The sequence below is a fragment of the Solea solea genome, chromosome 4, assembly GCF_958295425.1.
Source record: "Solea solea chromosome 4, fSolSol10.1, whole genome shotgun sequence".
NCBI lineage: Eukaryota > Metazoa > Chordata > Actinopteri > Pleuronectiformes > Soleidae > Solea > Solea solea.
This window is the reverse complement of record NC_081137.1, coordinates 11,222,691-11,247,499: the sequence shown is the minus strand read 5'-3', so window position 1 is coordinate 11,247,499 and position 24,809 is coordinate 11,222,691. Positions and strand designations below refer to the sequence as shown.

Genomic DNA, 24,809 nt, shown 5'->3' with positions numbered 1-24,809 from the left:
ATGCATATCACAAATTACTCTGATTTAGTCAAAAAAAGAAAAGAAAAAAACTGAAGAAACGGGGTTGAATGTTTTCCCTGTTTTCCTTACATCTGTGAGGGTTTGTGTTTTTGCAATACTTTTATTTTGTAGCCTTTCCTGTTGCTGGTTTCTGGACTTCCTGACAGGTGCTGTGATTGCTGACTGATCGCTCATTCAACTCACCTGTGGCAGCAGTTGGCTCACTGAGCTTAAGCTCCAGTCTTCTGCTCTCTTGTCACCAGGTTGTTGGTTATCCATATGTGGAGTTACTACTGCAACTCCCTCCTGACTGGTCTGCCTGCGTGTGCCATACGACCTCTGCAGGTAGTCCAGAATGCAGCAGCTCGACTGGTCTTCAACTTACCAAAGTTCTCTCACGCTACAGCGCTCCTCCGCTCCCTTCACTGGACACATCCAGGACATGATCAAAACCTACACCCCAGCCCGCCCACTCCGCTCTGCATCGGCAAACCGGCTCGCTGCCTCCTCACTGAGGGGATCGCAGAGGCATTCACCAAACTCAAGACTGTTCGCTGTCCTAGCTCCTAAATGGTGGAACGAGCTCCCCATCGACATCCGGACAGCAGAAAACCTCTTACTTGTACATCGCACTTATGACTAGCACTTTATAGTTTGGCTTATTTTAAATACTTACTTACTTCTAGCTCTTGTTTGTATCCAAATGTTGAAATGCACTTATTGTAAGTCACTTTGGATAAAAGCGTCTGCCAAATGACATGTAATGGTACAACGCTGGCTTGCTATTGAGTCAAGTGATAGAAGTTTTTTTTTTTTCCCCAATACTACGTCTGAATGTTTTCACTACAGAAGTCTTGCCATTCACACAGTACAAAAATGTGTTGGACCACAGAGCCACAGCCTCCACTGCCTCTGACACTGAAGAAAGCCTTGTCCCTGGAAGCACCTGCTCTTGTTTAATCACAGCACCAGACCCAGTCTGTACTTTGTTTTCTTCTCCTAAAGGATAAGTCAAATTTAAGGACTCCTATTTCCTGGATTTACCTGTGTGTCCTCCCGCAGATTGTGTGTTTACTTCCTGAGTCACCTTTTGGACTTTAGTGTTTTTTGTTAACCTTTTAAAATAAATCTGTTATTTTACTGGCTTGCCTGTGCTCATCCCTGGGTCCCACCTGTAAATACTACTGCAAACAACTCCATACTAATGTCTGACAAGATTGGACTTTGGTTTCAAATGAATTAGAATAAACTAGGATATTGTAATGGCTTTTACCCACAGTATTATAATTGTCCTTAACTGTATGTATTGGAACAAAGACTAGCTACATGTAATTTAAAACAATATATAATCAGTTAATCTTGATGCTTAGAAAGTTGACTTAAAAAAAATGATTCTCAGAATGAGTTTGAACTTGTCCCTTTGAATGTGTCCTCATATTTGCCTCCATAAGCGGTTTGGACAGACTTGATTTAGCAGTGAAATGAAATGTGTATCCCTTTATTTATTTTACAGGCGGACACAGTAAATGTGGAAAAAAAACATGATGTTTTTCAACCTTTTAACAAAGATCACCCTCATAAGTGGACAAGGACACAGAGACAGAGTGCTCACATACAGACAATTAAAGGAAAGGCCACAAAATGAAATGACCCCAAAATCACTGCAGACGTTTAATCCAATTTCCTGAAGCTGTGCAAAAAAAAAAAAATCACATAGTGGTTTGTCCCTTTTATAAAAGTCATGACTATATGCCATCCAAGTAGGCAATTCTAAAGCACCAGAAGCAGAATTAATCAATCTAACAAGAGAACGATAAATTAAAAGAAAAGACATTGCAGCCAAAGGGTGGAGGTAGAAATCAACAGGATAAAGTAAAAACCAGGACGAGCCGTGAGGCATGAAGCAATCTTTTCAATTTTTAATTTAACTTTTGTATTCCTGTCTTGGCTGAGATTTAAAGGTCAAATACCTTTTGGCTTTCAGAATCCTTCTCCTCATGTTTGCATAGAGTTTTGAAATGAAATTTTTCAATATCTTGTCTAAATGTCATAATTCTGGCTTGAGAGCTAAAAATATTAATCATTGCTTGCATAAAGCTATCTGTGTCACAGGGAAGGAGGATCCCAATGCAGACTTTGAAATAAAAATCCATTTAAGGAACAAAAAACTCACTAAATAGCAGAGGAAACAAAGGCTATGTTGACGTTACCAGCCAAAATGTGCAAATCTGATTTCATCACAGATCAAATTTGACGCTTCACATTCATAACTCAAGTGTCTTACATCCTAATGTTTCATCAGCAACAGCAAAACTATTTGCAAGGCCTCTCAGTAGTGAAGTACTGATACTTATAAGATAAACTGAACCTCTACTGATTCCACACAGACGTAACAAAAAAACTGAATTGATGAGTCAGACTTCCACACAATCATGACAACAATATTGTTTTTTAACACGAATGGGGACTTAAATGTATATGTATATATATATATATACATATATATAAGTTACTTCAACCTGAATATAGTTGTGGATCATCACAGAAGGGGGAAAACGAGACACGGACAGGAAGTACGTCAAGACCAAAGACATAAAGAAAGTAACAGTTGTCCAACAGGAAAAGGACCAATGAGGAATGACAAAACACCAATATCCATCAACACAATAGAAGTCAGAATGTGAAATGTATAAAACAATTACAAATGATTGTATTGTCCTATGAACTGAACTGAAGTAAATAAGTCTATTGGATGAGAAGTGAAATCATACAGCTTTTGATTTTTTGACAATGTCATGTGGAATCTGGGACACAAAGTTGTATGTGTTTCCATGATGATAATATCATTCCTCATTTTTACCCCTTGCCCCTTGAAACTGACTTATTAAAATCTTGCTCTCCCATTTTGTGGAGCAAGACTTTAAATATTCAGCAGCATCTAGTTCGACCATCGAGGTGGTGTGTCCTGGGCTCACACTATTAAAACAGTCAATCCACTGTGCACTTCCTCCTCCCCCCGATTGTCTCTACATTATTTTTCATCACTACCTCAGATGTGATTCTACAATCCGAGCCCGGGGCTCCTGGAGCTGAGCCAGTGAGCGTCCCTGCAGCCTCTCAACAGAAACAGCTTTGTCAAACTTAGTTAGCCTCCTCTGAGGGGGAAACACCTCTTTCCACAGTATTACTCCAACTATTCACATCATGCCCCTGCCTCTGCTTCAGCCACCTCATCAATCCACACAGCAACAAAGGTAAACAGCCTCGCGCCTTCCACACAGAGGCCCGGGTTGCTTTTGTTGACGGTGTTATGTGCAAACTGCCTGCGCAGAGAGTGAACCACACACAGGATAGACTGAGCTTCATTTACAGGAGGTAATTGCACTGGAGCCAAGTGGTGCACCTTTGTGATGAGATTTTTCACAGCTTTGCTGAAACCTCATCTGGATTTGTTTGCAGGCCGGACATAACTGCTTTGACAGCGACATCTAATGAATTCAGACAAGCACAAACATGTCACCTTCAAACAGGAACGGTCACTGACATTGACGGGCTATTTGCCAACTGCCCTTCTCATTGTGTGCACCTGGTCATGAAATAATATGACACTCTGCTCTGGATGGAAAAAACTCATGAATGTAAACAACAAAAATGCAGGGATCTGTGATCTGACGTCAGGCAACCAAAGCAATGCCGTTTTTGGCAAGAAATGACACTGCTCACATCCATAGACAGGTACTGTATATTGGTAGCATATATACCAGGTAATACGTCAGGCAACTTGTCTCTTCACTGGCTGTTTTCATTAAAAGTGAAGATGGTGGAGAGATGTTCGGCACCAGGTTGCCGAAACAGTCAAGGACAGGCTAAGGGAAGAGCATTTACCCACATCACCAAAGATACATAGAGAATGGCAGCGGTGGATTAGTGCTATAAAACACTCTAAAAGCAAGTGTGAAAGACATAAACCCGCAGGCCACATGATTCCTCGTGTAGAGTGATCACATTATATCAGGTATTGTCATTAATCATGATGCTGAAGTTGGCATCAAGATTCACAGCTTCTCGGTCTGCAATTAAGGGGAAGCTCAAGTGAAACATAACTTATGTCATTTATCCTTTATTAAACTTATGGTCACGATTGTGTGATATGAGTCACTTCAGCCTCGCGATCTCAATGTAGAGTAGGTGAAACATCAGGGCGGTGCAGGCAGTCAAAGAACCTGGTTGCTCATCAGCATCTCCAACTTATGCTGAGTTCCATTTACCTCAGAACTCAGAAGTGGGTTCTATGAATGTGGATGTCAACTTCAGTGTTGTTACAGACTCCAATGCTTATTAAATGGCATATCGTGTTTCTTTTACATGCTTTTATTGTGGTGTGTAAGTGTTCTTTGTAGTAGAATTAGGGGAAGTGCATCAGAAAGTTGAAGATGTAATGCTGGAGGTCTGGAATAATGTCTGCTCCGGCTCTTTCCATACTTGTGAAATGCACCTGGGTGTATTGTAAGGATTGGATATATTCGATCCTCAGTCTGTCAGGTTCTGTGATATATTGCTCGAGCTTTCCCTGCCAACATGGCGCTGTGAGCAAACTGAGTCACGTGACGTCCGGAGATCTACGTTCTCCAATAGTTTTGATAAACCACTCTACATAAAATGGTGTATGTAAAATGTTCCCTAATGTTCCAGAAAAGGATTCAAGGGGAGAGGATTTCCCTGACTTGTCTTGCTGTAAGGCTACATCCATTCCATATTTTAATTTTCAGACGCAAATGATCTGAATGATCAAACATCTCTGTACACCTAAAACATATGAAGGAAATAGAAAAACATGCACATGCCACTCTAAACAGGAAGTTGATTATCTTCTCTTCTCTGCAGTTGCTTCTTTAATTTCAAAGTATCACTAACTACAAACAACAGTGAAGAGTAAGAACAGGGATTTCTCTTATCACACCAATGATGAATATAAAAAAAGAAGGTCATTTTTAATCGAGCATTTAGTTCATAACAAATTGTCAAGCAGTGGCTGCTAAGAACTATTCTACTGTGTGAATCTCTGTCCAGACTGAAATTCTGCCCTGGAAAACTTCCATTCCATTTCTCATGTATTTCTCCAAACAGGCAGCATCCTGAATGCTGTGTACTGTATGAAGCACACCAACTACACATAAATACCTCATACACACTTAGTAAGTACACACCATTTCAAAAACAAACAACAAACAGAGCTATTCCTCTGCAGTTTATGTTCTCCTATTTTGCAGCTTTTTTTTTCCTTCTCTGAATTGAGTGGAAACAACCAATGCCAAAAAAAGTCTCTCATGTGTGCATGGATAATAAGGAATCAGTCCCTTTAAAATGGACGGTCTAACCAAGCCATTCTTTCAACAGCTGTTCTCGTCACATGTTTTCATTTCATTTCAGTTTATTCCTTTTGCTCTGATGAATAAAAAAAAATGTTAATCCGGCTGTGGCAGAATATGCCATGCACACAAAAGCCATAGAAAAAGAGGAAACGAAAGAACTTACCTTTGAATGATCTGCCCTTTGATAAGCAGGAAGATTTGTTTTTGTTCCTGCAGAACAATTTGTACTCAAGGAAATCAGAGATGTTTTTATGATTCTGATGTTAAAGCTGATAATAAACACACAGGTTTGTGCAACATCCTTAGTAAGGATGCTCATAGACATAATGCATTCTTTTGCCCCTTACCATAAGGTTAGCTATCACAACTAAATGCCTTAACCAAGTCTAACCCTCAAAAAGGCCTTTAAATGTATGCCAAAGTATCATGACAAAGTCATGGTTTGAATCAATATGTCCTCACAGCCAACTTGAAACATGTACACACACATACACGTATTATGCTGACAACAATAAGTCTGAGGTTGTTTTCTTTGGTTCTTTTCAAACTGCCCCTTAAAACCGGTTAGAATAAATTGTTCGCAGTATTGCGGGGTTGTCTATTATTATGTGAGGAGAGAGATGAAATGATGACTATGGACTATGGAGAGACACTTTGTATTCTTTGAAAAGCCAGAATGATTGTTGTTGTTGACTCACAGAATCTAAGATATGGTTTGTTTCCCTTTGTATTTTCTACACACAAGTATCTATGCTATAAATATATTTCGACAACCATTTTTTCCATCAATCCATCCATCCAGCTTCATCCTTTGAGGACTGCAGCCTCTTCCAGCTGATGTAGCTAGACCCTGAATAGGTTGCCACAGTTTTGTTTGACTCGGTTATTTTTGTTGTCAGTGAGTAACCCTGTTAAATGTGATGCTGCATATTTTGCCAGCAGGCAGTTGTTGTTTTTTTTTCCTTTTTCTGTTTTTTTTTCTGTTTTGCTTGGCGTTGATCAATAATTTAATAACAAGCTTTCAGGATAATTTGCATCAAGCGATATTAGAAATAAACTCGTCTAAACTTTCTTTTCTGAGCTCTTTTCTTTTTTTTAACACCCTCACAACTATAAATGTGTAGCTGCAGCGCCAACTGGCTGAACAGGTCTCATCTGACAGCAACAACTATGTGCCATGCAATAAAACACAGAGTGCAGTAACTATATTGTGCCATGCTTTGTTTTTGGGGTATTTTGAGCTTGTGTGTATACTTCTATTTCTAACTTTGTGAGGTCCAAAAAACTTACACACCTATCTTTGAGAGAACATTTCGACCTTATGGGGACATTCTGTCTAGAGTTGTTCCGATTCCGATACCAGTATCGGAAATGCCTCCGATACTGCCGAAAATGTGGGCATCGGTATCGGCGAGTACTGGAGTCCATGCACCGATCCGATACCACATAATTTATTAGAGCTCCGTTAGCTCTGACACGGTTCTTCTTCGCCGCTCTTGAAACAGTTGCGCTGTGCTGTTTTAGAGGTGCGAAGAAGAACTGATCACCCGACACCTGTAGACAAGGAGCTAACGTAACCCTCATCATGTCGGCGGTTTGGCAGTATTTAGCTCCGTCAGCGCGCCTACAGTCAAACTGGAGCAGCCCGTTTATTAAACGAAAAGAGCAGCGCGACAACTAACCAGCGTACCTGTGTCCTGCATATGTATGCCTCTGTTTTTAAAGTTTAGCGTTACTTCAGAGACTCATTTTAACAATCTGGAGTCATGTAAAAATGATGTCACACGCGTTCTTCTCCCGGTCAGTCGTCATGGAAACATGAAGCTCTGCCAGTGCTGCGTTGTTTGGACCAGAGTCAAAACAAACGTACAAGCTGAAAAACAAAATAACATATCACTGGTAAAAATAAATGGTGTCCATTTGCTGTATTCGTCCATGTTTTACAGAGGGTTTAACCTGAGCCAAACCTTACCACCAATGATAATCATATCACAGTCATGCAGGCGTAGTATGATATATATTTTTTTATAACACACTGGCATCGGTATCGGTACTCTGTATCGGCCGATACCCACAGCACAAGTATCGGAATCGGTATCGGGAGGGAAAAAATGGTATCGGAACATTTCTAATTCTGTCAAGGCCCGACAACGTTTCAGGACTTTTTCAGGGTTAAGACCTATAGTTGTGATGGTTAAGATTAGGGAATGGGGCTAGGAAAGGCATAATGTCTATGATATGCCCTCACTAAGATATAAAAATAGGTTTGTGTGCATGTGTTTGAATGGTCATTGTCACTATTCTGCAAGAAACGCTTTGCACAGTGTGAGTCAAGGTGGAGGTGGCTAATTTAGCAATGCATCTGTTTGGTTTCCACTGATATCTCTTGTATTTCTTATCCAAACATTGCCATTAACACTATATGCGATTTACAGAAATGCATGCATACTTTCCCTGCATTAGTAGATAGATAATAAACCTGCTGATGAAACCTAGTAATCCTACTTTGTATGAAATGTTACGCAACTGTGTTGACAACAAATTGCGAGCATTAAATGTTTGTTCAGTACTTTTTTTGCTAATATGTGTTTGACCTTTAAATATTGTTTTTAAACTCGGAGGCAGTCATAAACCCTTTCATTCAATTAAAAAAATATGGAGGAGTGATTACAAATATGCTTGAGTAATAATCAATTAATCTAAATATATCATGCTCTGTGAGGATATGGGCCTGCAGGCCAAATCAAGCAAATCAGCCACAAACAAGTAGAAGGAAACTAACGGAGGACAAGTTTCAACGACATGCACACACACACATACAAACACATACACTCACCCCAAATACAGTGGTGTCACATTTCAAATGACACATAAAAGGCAGAACTGCAAGCAGCTAAATGAAGGAAATTAGCATTTTAATATTTGCCAGACATTTAAAAAACAATATAAACTCCTACAATTAGACTGTTATTGCAAAATTCATGAAACTATATAAACTGACACTATAAACCTGTGTTTGTAGAACTCTTTCCTCATCTATTATTGAAAACACAATTTCACACCTTCCACACAATAATAGTGCCACTCATGAAGAATGAAGCTAAAGGGAATAAAAGAAAATCAAAGATCTCTCATCCACAGTTTCTATTTCCCCCCTCTTTGACACAGGCCGGTGGAATCGTGAGAAACACATTTAGGTGCAGGCCACTTCACTCAGCTTTGTCCTTAGAGGATAATCATATTGACAGGTGACACTAGAGACGAGGACACTGCGATTATGACGAGAGACTCCAGAAATGCTTTTGGCTCTTTCTGAGGCAGCAATATCTTCCACAAAATGCTAAAGATGACTTGAAGACAATGTCACAGTGAAAATCCTGCAGGTATATGACTTTTACTGCTGCTCAATCAGTTGATACAACAGGTTTTTCAAACTAAAGTTCCACTGTTTTAGTGATTCAATACATGAATCTCACATGACTAATGTGATGCTCATGTACCTGTAGCATTTCAATGTCATTTAGGAAAAATACAAGACATTTGCCTGAATGGTTTCCATTGTGTCCATGGTTTTGCCTCCATCAATACAAAGCTGCATGACATCCCTCTATTTCGTCTGAAATGCACAGAAAAGCTTTTCCCACTAATAGCTACAGTTCAGCAATCAATGACGTGGTCTAACAGCTCTGGCTGTTCCCTGCTAAGTGTAGTCCATTCTTATAGAACAGTATCACACTGCTGTGGTAGATGCAAAGGGCCACATTGAGCTGCTCTCATGCAGCAGAGACGCAGATACAGAGAGAGAGAGAGAGAGAGAGAGACTGCCTTGAAAAGTGACAGACAATTGCCTGGCCACCCAGCAGTCGCTCAGAATGACAATGTTCGATATTTTGAAGATGGCGGTCGATGTTAGAACCTGTAAATTATACACAAGGTCCTCTGGGACATCACTTCAATACCATCTCAGTGCAGATAATGTGGCTGGCTCTCCCTCTGTGTGTGTGTGTGTGTGTGTGTGTGTGTTTATGTCAGGACAGAAGACATCAGTTGAACAAAATGCTTGGGAAATGATGCCCGAGATACACTGCCTCATGTTAGCAAATGAATTCTTGAATTCTGTGATGTTGTTTTACTGTTTTGCCCTAGGTATAATTTCAACCGAAAGTCATTTCTATGGAAACATATTGCATTCACACCCCAAAACACATTAAGAAATGCAGTTTTTCTTAAACAATATTTTCTTTCTTAAAACAAATATTCACTAACCTTTTTTCATGTAAAAATATTTGTTTTGGTTTTTTTGACTGTTTTTACAAATGAGCAGGATTTTTTTTTTTTTTGAAAGATTTAACCTTCCCTGAACAATATGTTGTGAATGAAATTTAGTCAACACACACACATTGCCTCACTTTTATAGAAGTAAGGTAGCAAATGAGCTCAATCCTCTGAGCTGGACATTATTCTATATGTGACACTGGTGTTCTGTTGAGTCAAGAGAGGGATTTCTACACAAAGAATTGAAAACATCCAATATTATATTGTGTAGGATCTCATTAATTCAGAAAAAGCATTAAGTATTGTAAGTATTAAGTATTTTAATGGAAAGAAAATATCGTGATTTCAAAAAAAAAAGTTAATTCAGAATAAAATTGCTTTTGTCTTTAGTAATGCCATAAGCTCCCATATAATTGGATATAAAATCAAGACATAAATGATGTGAAAGCACAGTGGAATGATATGCAGCTATAAAACACAATGACTTCCCCCTCATTCACACTTTCTTTCCTTGTGTTTGTCTTTGGCTGTTTCCAATTACTCACAGAGCTCCTATCCGCTTCTTTGATCTGTCCACAACAGTGTTATCTTCCTCTGCTACTTATAATATGTTTACTCATCCTGATGAATTCAATTACATCTTTTCAGGGGAAATCACTGTGGGGGTGGCTCCGCCTGCCAGAGGTCAGCACTAACTGTGAATACTAAAACTATAACCCCCTCCCCACCACTACCACATTACACAGCCTATTACCTGCTTCTTTCCACACAACACTCTCCCAACCCAACAAAAGCCTTTCCACTGCCACAGATGTAATGCTTTCTAGATGGAATATGGCATGGAGAAGAGGGGGAAGAGAGCTGGAGCTGTCCCGGGGCCTAATCGTTTCAGAGAGCCTTCCCCACTGCAACCACAACACACGCCAATGCTGATTAGGGAGGTGCGTACACGGTCAGCGAGAGCGTGAAAGGTACAGAAAGGAGCCTCGGCCTGCGGGAGCCTAACCATGCCAATTCCTTCTCTCGCTCAACTCTCACACTTTAGTGTACGACTGGTTAAATCAATAAGGTGCAAGGCCAAAGGCAAAGCGAGCAAAAAGTAAGCCAGTGACTAAGACCTTCAAAAACTGTTCGATGTAGACATTTTGACCCCATTCAGATCTGGTATTTAAACTGAAGTGTGCAGCTTATTCATTACATTCACTCCATTGTCAACTGTGTTCAGACAATGCTAAAGGTAAGGTGAAGAAAGGTCCGGACCTCATAATGTCTAAATTGCATCCAACAACTGTAAATAAATCAACTGTACATTTCCTTATCATTTGATTTATGTTCTAGGATACACTTAATATGGGAAAGAAATGGTTGTCTGTACCATACATACAATTAGTCCTGTAGGTAGCACAATGAACTTGAGGCCTACATTGCATGTAAAAGAAAACATGACCAAATTCTCGATTAATAAAATAAATAAAAAGTGCCTCTTTTTTAAGTGCAAACAGAGCTTTAAACAGCCCCTGTCTTCACATTTATTTTCTACTTCTCTTCCAATCCAATCCAATCCAACTTTATTTGTTAAGCACTTTAAACAAACCAGAGTGGACCAAAGTGCTGTACAGAATAAATAAAAGACATAATAAGTAAACGGCTCAAAATGAGATAAAACAGCTTCAAGTAAATTAAAAATCATAAAGAAAACACAATAAGAAATAGCAGCCATACAATAAAAAACAATTAAATCAATTTAAATTAAAATAAATAAAATAAATAATAATCAACGTGATGATGACCTCATGACGTATCAAAGGCCAAAGAGAAAAGGTGGGTTTTAAGGAGGGATTTAAAAACTGACAAAGACGAGGCCTGTCTTATGTGCAGAGGAAGATCATTCCAAAGATTTGGCGCTGCGACAGCGAAGGCATGATCCACTCTGAGCTTCCGCTTGGTTTAAGGCACACTCAGAAGCAGCTGATCAGCTGACCTGAGAGAGCGAGCGGGTGAATATGGGTGTAGAAGCTCAGAGAAGTAGGGCGGGGCTCGGCCATTCAGGGATTTAAGAACAAATAACAATTATTTTTAAATCGATCCTGAAGTGTATGGGCAGCCAATGGAGTGAGGCTAAAATATGCTCAAATTTACATGTGCCAGTTAAAAGACGTGCAGAAGCATTTTTTACCATCTGAAGACGGGCAATGGAGGACGCGCTAACCCCCACATAAAGTGAATTACAGTAATCCAGCCGAGTGGTGACAAAGGCGTGAATTACCATTTCAAAGTGTTGCCTCAAAAGAATTGGCTTTATTTTGGCCAGCTGCCTCAATTGAAAAAAGCTTGATTTAACAACGGACCTGATTTGGTTGTCAAGCTTCAGATCAGAGTCCATTTTAACCCAGAGGTTTGTGATAGTGGGCTTTAAAAGCTGGGCCAAGGAGCCCAGATCTATATGGGGGGTCCCATTTGGTGCCACCAAAAACCATCACTTCTGTTTTTTTGTCATTGAAATTTAAAAACTTCAGAGGCATCCAAGCCTTTATGTCATCAAGACACTTTTTTAAAAAAAATTAAAAGAGTATGCATCGTTCTTTTTAAGAGGCACTTAAATTTGACTGTCATCTGCATAGCAGTGGAGCGAGATGCCATACTTTCTAAGAATGGAGCCAAGTGGGAGCGGATAGAGAGAGAAAAAAAAAGGGGGGCCCAGAACTGAGCCCTGTGGGACCCCACAGGTGAGAGGAGCCGAGGAGGATGTCGAGTCATAGAGGCTGACACAGAAAGTTCAATCAGCCAAGTATGACCTGAACCACAATGATCACAGGACAGTCGAGACAATGTTTCAAGTAAAATAAAATAGGCAAACAGGCACCAAACACATACATTCCTACTTTTTATTTACCTTCAAGTTAAGTCTCGACGGCAGTGTTCAAGCACTCCTTCACAACTGTCCCGTCACTGAATTCCCCACAATCCATGCATTCTTCAGTGAACATTCATATGCACGTTGCTGGGCTCTAAATGACTGTGTGATGACTTCTTTCATACTGTGCTCTCAGCTAGGTTATTTTGTGCGCTCTCATGTTTCCTTGAAGGACCTGTGTTTGGTCTCGTAGTGACACTTAACATTCCCACTTTTGATCAATGCAACTGTTTCACAGCATATGAGACACAAAGGTTTGGTACTTGCTGTCAGAAGAATGAACATATATTCACTCTGTTTTCTGAATCAACTTTCCACACTTTCTAACAAGCCATGTCTTCTCATTCCTATGTCTCTCTTCCAGGAAACAATCGATTTGATTGGGTAATTTGAGTGACACTATGCTCATGGTATTAACTGGATTTGCTGTGCCTGCAGTCTGTAGCCGGGACCATCGGGAGAAAAAAAACAATGCGCCACGAAGATTACATTTTCTCTTTGTGTGTTTTATCACAAGTTGGTCACAGGGCCCAGATAGAACCTTAACCTTAAAAGTCCACCATTTGGTGATTCCCGGACTAGAGGATGAGATAACTTCAATAACCCGGACTGACACATAGCAGGCTCACATGTTACTAGATTTAGATGACAAGCAGACGCTCACTAGTCCATCAGTAACAGAACCAGGTCACCCTCGGTCAAGTTCCCCTCCACTAGAGGAACCAGAGAGTAAAAGCCACACCAATATTCCTCCTTGTCCAGCCACGTATTCTACCACTCACCTTAACCCTCTTCAGTTTTTGCACTACCTCTGCCATGACTACACTCAATGAATAGTTCCAGCTGTGTAACTTTGTCACGTCATTTTAGTCCTCCTTTGGTGCAGGATTGTGGGGAGGGCTGTTAAGTAGAATGTTGTAGTTATTTTTGGGCATGGACATGAAACCGTATGTTCCAATTCAGGCAATGTAGAACTCCTCAGGCTTTGACAGAAGTGACATTCACCCCCCTGTAAGTTGATGTACCATGACTATAACCTTGGACTCACTATTTGAAGGTTGAAATACTGCATTGTGTCACTTTAAGTCCATTAGCTCCATATGTCTCACCCTGTGTTTCTCAATGTAGCAGAAGGGTTTTGTCAAGACAGACAGAAGTAACAGCAACAATGCCCTACAAAGTGAAATGACTACAAACAGGTTGGAGAAAAAAACGCCCACAAGATCATTTTGACTGCTAAAAAATTCCAGTCGTTCAGCAGTTTGACAGGATAGAGGCTTCTTGTCTCCATTCATTCCTGCACTGTTGCTGCATAGACACAAATCAGTGGTGGTTGCTGGTCTTTGAAACAGGGGAAAATATTTTCAGGTCCAGTTATTTATACATAGATTCTTACATAAATTCTGCAAATGAACAACTAGAACAAGGAAACGCCATAATAAAGAGAAGCTCACCCATTGCTCCATTGACTTCTAGTCTGAAAAAAAACAAAACTATTTAGTGCTGCTCCATAGAGAACAGTTGAAGCTGAGCTTCAGGTGGTTTTAATGTGGGACGGGAATGTTCTACGGGAATACAAAAATGACATGATAAACAGCTGATTCTGAAAGAACTAGTGACATGTTCTAATTGGGTTCTATTGTACCTTCAGTAGTGAAATGTTAATAAAACATAAAACATATTTGACCACATTTTAGAGGAAGCTGAGCTTCACTTACTGACTTAGAGCAAACACCAATGACACAGATGTTTCCTCAGAATGGAAGGACACATGATTACTTGACAGTAATCTGTTTTTTAGATCAATGTCACATAATATCTGTTCATGAAGACCAAACAGAGACAGAAAAAGAACATGAAAACCAAAGGAAATTGCCAGAAGTTAAATATTGCAGCTTTAACATTGCTCCAGAGGGATTCCATCATAAGTATAGGCCTGAACTCTCCCAATCAATACTTAGTGCTTCCTGAGATCCGATCACACAAATTTCATTCAGAGGCGTTTACACCAATTAGGGTCTGCTCATTCACAATATCAACTCTGATCATATCATTTATTTTTATGGTGGTTAAGATCTCTTTCATATTACAGCAGCCTGAGTTCATTCAGTCAGTTTCCTCGGATTTTTATTTTCTCTCTATTTCCCTCTGTCACTTGTGCAGACACACACAAATATGCTGACAGCAGCTGTACAGTCAGACTTGTAAAAAATACTCAAACAGATGTGATATCTACAAGTATTGCAATACACGGAAGTGGATCAGTGGGTACCATATGGCCTTTGCCCACTGATCAAAAGCACACCAGGCTGGTCATGTCATAGGAGAACTTCATTTTGAAGCCGATCCAGCTGCTTTTCTTGAAAATGTCCTATAGCCCAGGATGAAGGTTGGGTCCACCACTTCAAGCCAAAGACAAAAAGGCAGTCCATGCAGTGGAAATATCTTCTGCTGAGGACTTAAGTGACCATCAGAATGAAAGCTTCCATGCCAAGGGCATCCTAGCACTGCGGGAAGAAGAAGTATGTAGACCACATGTTGTTGAAAAAATTAACCATTGGACCATTGAAGGTTACCCAACCACAGTCTCCTCTCTGAGAGTAAGAGCTTTCATAAGTAGAGGAACACAAGTGTAGCAGCCAATCCAGAGAAAACATTTCTCCTCTGCCAGGGCTGTATATGTTATTGACAATTTCATTGTAACGCTGTTGCTTTAAATCTCCAAAGAGATTGCTGCGTTGAGACAAAAACACAGTGCGTGAGAGGGAGAAACCTCTCACATGGTTATCTACGCGCAAGAACCCATTTCAGGTCTGTCCGAACTGTCAAGCTGATTAAACAAACAGGAGGGGAAATGCTATCAAGAACAAAAAGCCTCTTTCCTCTCTCAGCATTGTTATATTTTTGACCGCCTTACTTAACAACATAGAAGTCGGGTCAGAATGTACTACTTTTAAATATATTATTAGGTGTGGGGGACAGACTCTAATTTATGTATGTGTTTATGAATGTAGATCAGTGCTCCAAAAATAAATGTTTGCAACATAAAGGGAAATAATGTTGCACTTTAACTGTATTCTCTGTGTTTTAACACCTTATTAAGTGCCATTGTGAGTTGCTTATAATATTTTGGTTCGCCTTCAGTTGTTTAATTGCAAAATGGCTAAGTAGCCAGCACTTCATTAATTAACCCAGGAACATATTGGATGATAAAGTACCATATCAGTGTTGGTATAATTTCAATATTTAAGTAATTTGTTAATAAATAAATTAATGCATTATAGCAATGTCAGTGACTTAATAAACATTGCATAAGCATAATTATTAAGCCACTGACATTTTTGAGAGAAAAAAAAAATAACCATGCATTCATTTACTTGACTGTATCAGGATTACGAAAAAGTATTGCCTGATTTAGTGAATATGCAAAGGTTTATTTTCTATATAGAGTCAAACCAGGTGTTCGGGAACCAATCCAAACAAAACAATGATGAAATCTAAAAAGATCTTTACGGAAGTTGTCTTCTTTCTTTTTTTTCTTTCTCCGACAAATAAAGCACCACACATTTGATCATTTATGAGGCAATGTCTCAAATTAGGATGCACAGAACATTCTCATGGAGCGAGCGAGGCATTTGCACATGAAGGGCTGAAAATGAGACGCATTCAGCCAAGCTGTGAGCTCCACCTAGGAGGCAGTGAAAGAGAGCGAGACAGGCACAGAGAGGGGCTGAGGCAGGCAGGCAGGCGCCAAGCCTTGAAGAGGGCCACTCTGGCATAATGACTCTCATTTACCATTGACAAGCCTTGGGAAAGTTAAACTAATTATGACAGCACACAGATGCTGAATAGCCCTTGATGAAGTTAATCACAGGCAATCCAACAAACAGGTGTTGAAAGATTTCTGTTACCTCCCCGTGAATTAGAAGATGTTCCGTTTCATTTCCCAGCACACCATGATGATCTCTGGGCATATTTTTAAGAATAGCTGAATGTGAGCAACACTTTCCACTCGAGTTGTGACCTCTTGTGATAGAGAGACAAACTGAGAGACTCACAATAGAATTAGATGAGCACACACAGAGTGGTAGATTAAAATGCTGGTGTAGAAACAGGTGTCGTTATAAAAACCATGGAAATGTCAGTTCACCATCTCCGAGTTCATTATCTCAATCCATGACAGTGGAGCAGGTTTAATATTCTCTGTTGTTTGAATGTGAAACAAGCAATGCTGTATTGTGACTGTTGACATTTAAACTCTTCCTTTTACAAGCTCCACCCCCCAAACATTTGTGTATTTGTGTAAGGCAAAGACACAATGGCATCATTCAGAGCATTTAAAGCATCAGTCCATAATTAGTTTCTGGAAAACATGAAGCTGCAGTGTGTGACGTTTGTTGATGTTTTTACTTTTTTTTTGTGGTTATTGACACTTTTATTTTGCCTCGATTGGGTGTTTGTGAACAGAAACGTTGTAACATAATTTGTATGCTGCATGCATTGCAACAAGCTACTGAATGACCTGGTATTTTGGAAGTAAAATTCACTTCTGAAACTTATAAGGCTGACTAAACTCATCCTCATCTTAAGATTTCACTGAGATATACACATCTGAACTTGTTCAATGGGACTAAACCAATTTACATCTAAATTGCCGACAAATCCTTAATCTCGATCAGATGCGGGTGAAACACAGTCCGATAGTGGAGAGTCTTATCCAGCTTTCGCATAACAAATCTTATGATTTTCGACAGAGATTTTTTTTTTTTTTTTTTACAGTTTTTTTTGCCATTATAAGCGATAGAGATTTTTTGATTTCTTTTTTTTCTTTTTGATGTCACCAGTGAGTAGATTTTTATCAAACTTTAATGTACTTTGGTGATCACCTGTGCATAAAAAAAATCAGAGAGTCATCTTGAACCTCCCAGGACAAAAACCTATAAATTCTGTCATTTTTAGGCCTTTATTCATTGGAACATTTTACCTTCAAACACCAAGAGTTTATATTCATGCAAAAACTCAGACTCAGTTAAATATGATTAAAAGGCAAGTTGATGTTTGTAGTTGTGCTATGATATCAACTATATTTGGATCAGTGAGGATCCAAATAAACAATAAAAAATACGATTCACACAAATACAGCATGGTTGGTATGCATCCAACATTTTTTTTTTGGTACATTAGTACACACGCTGCAAACAATATGGTGCAACTTTGCAACAAATAACATCACACCAAAACATATTGTGTCTTTGCAATCTGGAAAGAACGCCACATGTCCGTGGGCAGATCATTTAATGTCAGAGAACACATTAATGGTGACACTGCCAGTGTGACAACTAACCAGTTGGGATTGGCTGTTACAAACACTGGCAAATGAGACAAACAATACTGACCCACTGGCTCTGTGAAATGGCAAAAGTAATGTTTCTGAGCTGAAAAGACTGCAATTACATATCCATCGTCAAGCCTTTGGAGTCTCAGATCTCTCACCATATTGGACTGGCCTTCAGCACAACAGGGACAACCCCCAGTGGACCACTACATCAGACTGTGTGATCTCCACAGCTGAAAAGACTCACCAGTGGTAACACAGCTCCTTGTCCTTGTTAGAACGCATCACTTTTAACTTTTTTGTTCTTCTGAGCTCTTGGCATCATACTTACTGTTGCGTTTGTGTTATGGAGTATGGAGCTATCAAGTGGCTAAAGTTCCTTTCTTGCACTCGCCTTAAAGCTGCAGTGCAAACCTTAAAGATATAAATGAATGTCTGTTATATTCAAACCACTGTCAAAAGAGTTCACACTATAGTGATTAAAAATCACTGATCTGCTCCACACGACTGTCTCTGTGTTTCTAAAAAATAGCATTTTTGTTGTTGTTGTTTTTTGTGTCTGTGGCGATATTCAGGTGAACAAAGCAAGATTATGTGAGACAGCTTCAAATGACAGCACTATGACTGAAAACAATATGAAGTGCCAAAAACAGGTTTCAGAAATTGACTCTCCTGCTAAAAAGAAACCTAGAGGTCCAGCAGTACAATCATAGTTTAATCAGTCACAATTTTAACTTCTCAGTGTATGTGCCAGTCACAGCCGCTGCTGTTACCTTCACCATGCAGCTCCAACTGAGTTTTCTGGCTGCAGTCTGGAGAAGTAATGCTAAATTTAGAGACACATAACTTAGTGAAGTACCATGAAGTGGAGTGGCTCAGCACCCTGTGTGCGAAAAGACATCATGGTCGCAAGTTCGACTCCACCCCTGGCTGATTGTACTCAATTCTATTATAAGTCGCTTTGGATAAAAGTGTTTGCTAAATGACATGTAATAAATATCAGGAGATAGAGTCACTTCTTGATCTTTTCTCTCACTGTCTCTGTCTCTCTCACTCATATGCTCATTGTGTGTGTGTAAATGTAAAGTTTAATTATAACATAGAGTCATAGTGACTACACTGTTTTGGCAAATACTTTTAATTTGATTCAAAAAACACAGATTTTTATGTTTTCATGCAACAGATAATTAAACCACTATGAAGAGAGATTCTATTAGGCTGTGCTACAATTTCCAAGTGAACTGGAGGCTAAATCTTTTTTTTTATACGATCTGAAATGGAATAACGGTAATCACAGTTGAACACGAATGTCAGACCAAAACAAATGCGATGTCGAGAGCTAATGCCAGTTATCATACCTATGGTCACTAACAAACACAGACATGTAACCCAATTCATGCATCACGTTTTCTATGAGTTCCAGGAGGAAAAGTACTTCTAAAACTTCTAGAGTCTGAACCCTTTGTAGCCAAAGAACAGGCTTTATTTGGAAGTAAATTGACAAAGACACTTTCAAATGGTCAAAAGCTCTTTGAATTACTTTTTCTAACCACAGGTGGCTCAATACCACTTGTTTACTGTTACATGTGAAATTGTTGAATTACAACATTGTATACATACAATATGAAACAACCTCAGGTGGCATTTAAGGGTCGAAGATGGAAAAGCGCTTGTTGTTTGTGACCAGTAATGTCTCCACTTTTCATGCTATAGTGAAGACTTTTATGTAAACATTTATGGGTCAATAAAGGGATTCCAAAAACAGAATCATAATTGCTGTAATTGAGCTGACAAAAAGTGACACAAAAAAACAAGGTCTCTGGAAACACTCAAACAGTCTCTCTTTGCTGAATTACTGTGGATTTGTACTGTGTATCTCACTGATGTTGTTGTTGTGGTGTAAATATTACTATGTATTTTATTTCTTTTTATATTGATATGGATCTATGTGTCTGACATCAATCAAGTGAATTAATGAATGTGTTCCCAGTAAAACCAAGGATTGATTTTAAAGTATTACTCATTCATCCATTCACTCATCCCTTCATTCATTCAAATGGCCAGGCTGCATCTTACATCACTGAGTATCGACATGACAGAACTCTGAGAGCATCAAATGATACGTGCCACCACTCTTCTTTTAAAAATAAAGTTAAAACATGTGTTTATCCACAATATTTTTTAGACATAATGTGGTATTATTTATTTCTTTATAGTATATGTATAGTATAATATATGTTTTATCTCAAGCACACTGAGTATACACCTGCTCTATTAACTGTGCTAAATAAAGAAAATTGCTCAATTGATTGTATTATGTGTGGGAGAATGTAGTATAATGAACCCACAGAGATAATTAGTATTTGTCAAGTCAAAGTAATTGTTTAATATGAAACCTCGCAGATAATCTTCAATCTGACACAACCAAATCACACTCTTCCTGAAATAAATTCTGAAGCTCTTCCTCCATCTTTCAGATATCGTGTAAGACTTCTCTCTCAGGCCACAGAAAACTCCCCACACTGAATGGATGCATAAATGTCTGTCTGTTTTTCTTAGTATTTTATGACATGCTCATTTGAGTATTTCCATATTGAGACTCTAATAACTTGTTTGGTTGGGAATGAATACAAGTGAAAATTGTGTCAATACAGTGATTTTTGATTTTTTTTCCTCCTCATGATTTCTTGTCACAGCCGCTAGGATGATTTATTTGGCGCGTGCTCCATCAGTGTTTCCTGTCCTCTCGTACCAACTACTTTCAATAACATGCTTTTGTGCGTGGTGTAAAATAGAATTTATAGCATTCCTGACACATTGAAGCTGTTGCTTTCAGGTTGCCTCTGCAAGTTAACATTATTAAAAAAAAAGTTCCATCACTTTGTCCCTCAGAGATTCACAGCGAGATAATGAAATGCCTGTAGCATTCTCACATCGTGCTAATGACTTTTTGCAATCTGGAAATCTCATCCTCAAAGCACATCGCTCAACATATACTGCACAAATTAACATATACTAAATCATATTTTTATTCTGATGAAGTAAACACTGTTTTTTTTTTTATTTACATTTGATTTACATTTTCTGTTTACCACTTTAAAAGGTGGTAAACATGAAATGAAGTTAAAAGGAAACGCTAAGAATCCAAATGACTGAGTTCCTGTGATATTTTAATAAAACATAAAGGTTTGAGGACAATCTAATGAACGTGCCTTGTGAAAGGCATCACTGAGATTTAGGGTCTGTCCATTTTAGTTTTAGTTTTGTCTGTTTTAGTTTCGTCTGTTTAGTTTTTGTCTGTTTTTGCAGTGAGAGTTGTAAATAAATACGTTTAAAAGAAATTACCTCCTCTTATACTAAGGACGAATAAAGGCAACAAATGTTGGATCAATGAATTTTCAAAGCAAAATTAAATAAATATAACAAAATGCCTATTGTCTATTATTATTAAAGATGTAATTAATGAATTCATAATTTTTTTTTTAAATTTAAAAATGTATGTGTTTTGTAAGGAGTAAAAAGTCAATGGATGATTGCTATGCATATTTTCTGACTTAAAAAAAGGCCTGACTAATATAAGGTCAGAATAATTCACCAAATAAAAATAATTAAAATAGTTCAATACTCATTGTCATAAGACAGCGTGTTGGGCATTGTTGTAAAAACAAAGAGCCTGAATCTTTCTGTTGAATTGCACATAATACATGCATTATTAATTATTGAATACATACATTTTATGTTATATTACATAAAGCATAAAAGTACATAATTATTTATCAGACACACACATATTTTTTTGAGACCAATGCGTGTTAAGGAAAAAGCTGACTGTGTAAGAAACAACACAACACGATTGCAAAATTAAAAAAAGAAAAGAAAAGAAAAACTCATTTGGAAACAATCAATTTGTTTGCAACTTTCGACGTTTTGAGTATAATGAAGAGAGCAAATGAAAGGAGTTTGGTTTTTGCACAATAACTTGCTCCCTGGGAAGATAATGTCACGGTTCCGGCTAAAACATGAAGAATGGTAGTGAAGTACGGTTATTTGTAACAGACTGAAGCAAGTTGACGACGACAACAGACTGCACCACATATGAAACCTCCTCTAAAGCTAAACTTCACTCACCGCTGCTGCACATTCACACACTCAAAACTTCCGACTCGTGGCAGAACTTCAAACCTGTGAGAATCAAAAATTGAAATGCCCATCTTTGGTGGATTTACAAAGAGACTGAATTGTTTTTTCTAGGCAATGGAGAATTCACTAATAGATGATGTTAAACTCAAAAAAAATGCACTGTGCACTTTTTCCTTCCTCCTACAGCATTTTGAGGAAACTGTGTGCATGTCCTTGTGATATCTGGGAGAGAACAAACAAACAGACAAAAACTATCACACACCTTCTGCTGTTGGTCCTACTTCACAGCACTCCACTGCTGAATGTGTGTGTTTATTTAAATAAAGTTAATTAAACATTTAAACAGCGTAAAAAGCCTTCTGGGAGTGTCACTGTATATAACAAACTCACACATGAGGATGCTTCACATCCTCCATGAGATATTTGTTGATGGTGTAACATGTTGTTTCCGACATTGGGCCAGAAAAGCACACCGGTGAAGTAATTCATTTTCAGTTATTTTTAGTTATGTTTAATAATCACTTGGACCTCAGAACTAGAATGTTCATTTTTAACAGGAAACAGAGCTTTCAAGAAAAAAAGTTCAACGAGAAGAGAACGCAGAGATAGAGAGACATTCAATCTCTTAGAATGACATTTATTTGTCCTCGCGCCAAAACAATGTGATATAATACTGTGTGTGTTACAGTGAGGTGATGATGTAATGACTTTTCTCTATCAATAACTGCCACTATTCTTATTTTTACAGAAATGTTTCATACTGCTTGGATAAAAATGAAGACATAAATATTTATCTTATATTTCTATTCCATACAGACACGCAATATTATTTATTTCAGTATTTTCTTTACTTTATGTTAATTGTAGTCTTGTGTAGCTGTGGACTGTTCATTTAATTTTATTTTGCTATGTTTTATTGTATTCCTCTAATTTGTATTTGCATCTATTTCATTTTTTTATGTGTTACTTATTTAGTTATTGTGCTGCTGTAACACAAGAGTTCCCCACTTTTGGATCAATAAAAGACACATGTCCATTGCCTTGTGCAATACAATTAACTCCACACTGATTGCAAAACAGTACAGACAAGTCAAATCAGTAAAAGATAGAGGTAGCGATGAAGAGCGGGCAGATGCACAATAGAGAAATAATTAGGACAAGTCTATACTGTGCTTGGTTCCGTGGCTGCCGCTTCCCACTATACCACTCATCTGTGTCAAACAGCTTGGTCAATAATCTTCCAGCAATTCCTAAGGATTAGAGTCTTATTATGGGAGCACCGTCTGTCACACAGACCTCGTGCCCAAACAAGTCATCCTCAGTGAACTCAGTTTATCTTTTTTTTTTTTTTTTTTCCACTCCATCATTTTTACTTTCAGCAAACAATATCACAGGGATATTGATCACTATACTATACAAGTATTGGTTTGTGCATAGGTTGTTTTCCCTTCTCAGGTGTGTTTGTGTGTGTATTTGGATTTAAATTAGTCTGAGAAGCTCCTGTAAGTTCTGTAACAGATTTTACCTAGTGGTCTGTTGTATTGTTATAGTAAGTTTTTAGGGGGGGGGGATTTAATAATGGGTGTAGAAGTGTCTTTAATGTAAATAACTTTTCCCCAAAAGCTATATTTTTTTTCCTTTTACATGTTCTATGTTAACACATTCTGTCCAAATCAGCTTAAAGCAAAAATTGTTTATATATATGTATATATACATACACATATATATATATATATATACATACATACATACTGTATATATATAATCTAACATATGTATAGATTAGATACCTCTGCCTTGTACACTTTGTCTGTTGGAAGTCCAACGGAACAATCCGCGTAAAAGTGCGTGGAAGCCCCAAGTTCTTACCTTGTCCGTGGATTTTGGCCACGACAGCAGCGAAAACCAAAACCGTGAGCAGGGTCTTTAATTCAGAGTCTCGTCTTAAACACATGTCTGCAGAAGTCGAGGTCGCTCTTCGCGTGTTGCTGCACACCGCGTCCTTGTGTTCGGGAAAAAAAGACAAAAAAAAAAAGAATAGAACTAATATTCACAAATAACACTTCCAGGGCTTAAAAAGGGGGACATGAATAGAATTAAAGAACAATGGAAATAAGCAAAACGAGGTTTTCAGTGTCTGTCAAATACAAACTGAAAACGCTCGAGCTGCTGTCGCGCTTCCTGTACTGTTGTCGGAGTGAAAAAGAGTCGAGAATAATCAAGTGAAAAGCGGAGGTGCCTTTGTGAGCGGATTCCGGATTTCTCTCTCTCTCTGTGTGTGTGTGTGTGTGTGTGTGTGTGTGTAAGTGCGTAAGTGTGAGAGGAGCTGCTGTGGCACATGGAGAGGAAAGAGGCAGCTGAGACTTCAGCACCGCGGACAGCTCCTAGCGTCAGCTCAGGGAACAACCTCCTCCTCAAAGTTAAACCCTCAACTCCCTCACATATAATTCCTTTCAGATTATTTATGCTCACGAGCGCGGCCATCTTTTCATTTCACCTTCATAAATTTTTCATTCTTACCAATAATTTCAAGCAGCGGTCAAGTTTAAATGTGCAGAGGAACGGGATGTTTTCTGGAGCGCAAATGTAGTGCTTCAGTTTCCGATGTTAACAAACATCAACACAGTGTTATTATTATTATTATTATTATTATTATTATTCATGGCATTGTAGGGGCTACAGGGCACTGTGTGTACTTGTAATTTTAAAAGTTATGATAAAATACGAATTACTGTTCAGAATTTAATTGATTATGAATTTACTTACTTAGTAG

At 38.5% G+C, this 24,809-nt stretch overlaps 1 protein-coding gene across 2 annotated transcripts in view; it reads right to left on the bottom strand.

Annotated features, from left to right (window-relative positions):
- The window catches only part of sez6a (seizure related 6 homolog a), a 132,894-nt gene extending 108,498 nt beyond the window's left edge, over positions 1-24,396 (bottom strand). Inside the window, exon 1 of one of the 2 annotated variants that reach the window (XM_058627978.1) lies at positions 23,906-24,396. In XM_058627978.1, the coding sequence (XP_058483961.1) occupies positions 23,906-23,990 (85 nt within the window). In that variant the 5' untranslated portion in view covers positions 23,991-24,396. The remainder of the gene's footprint in view (positions 1-23,905) is intronic. The other variant, XM_058627979.1, reaches the window with a different exon arrangement.
- Between the last annotated feature and the right edge of the window lie 413 nt (positions 24,397-24,809).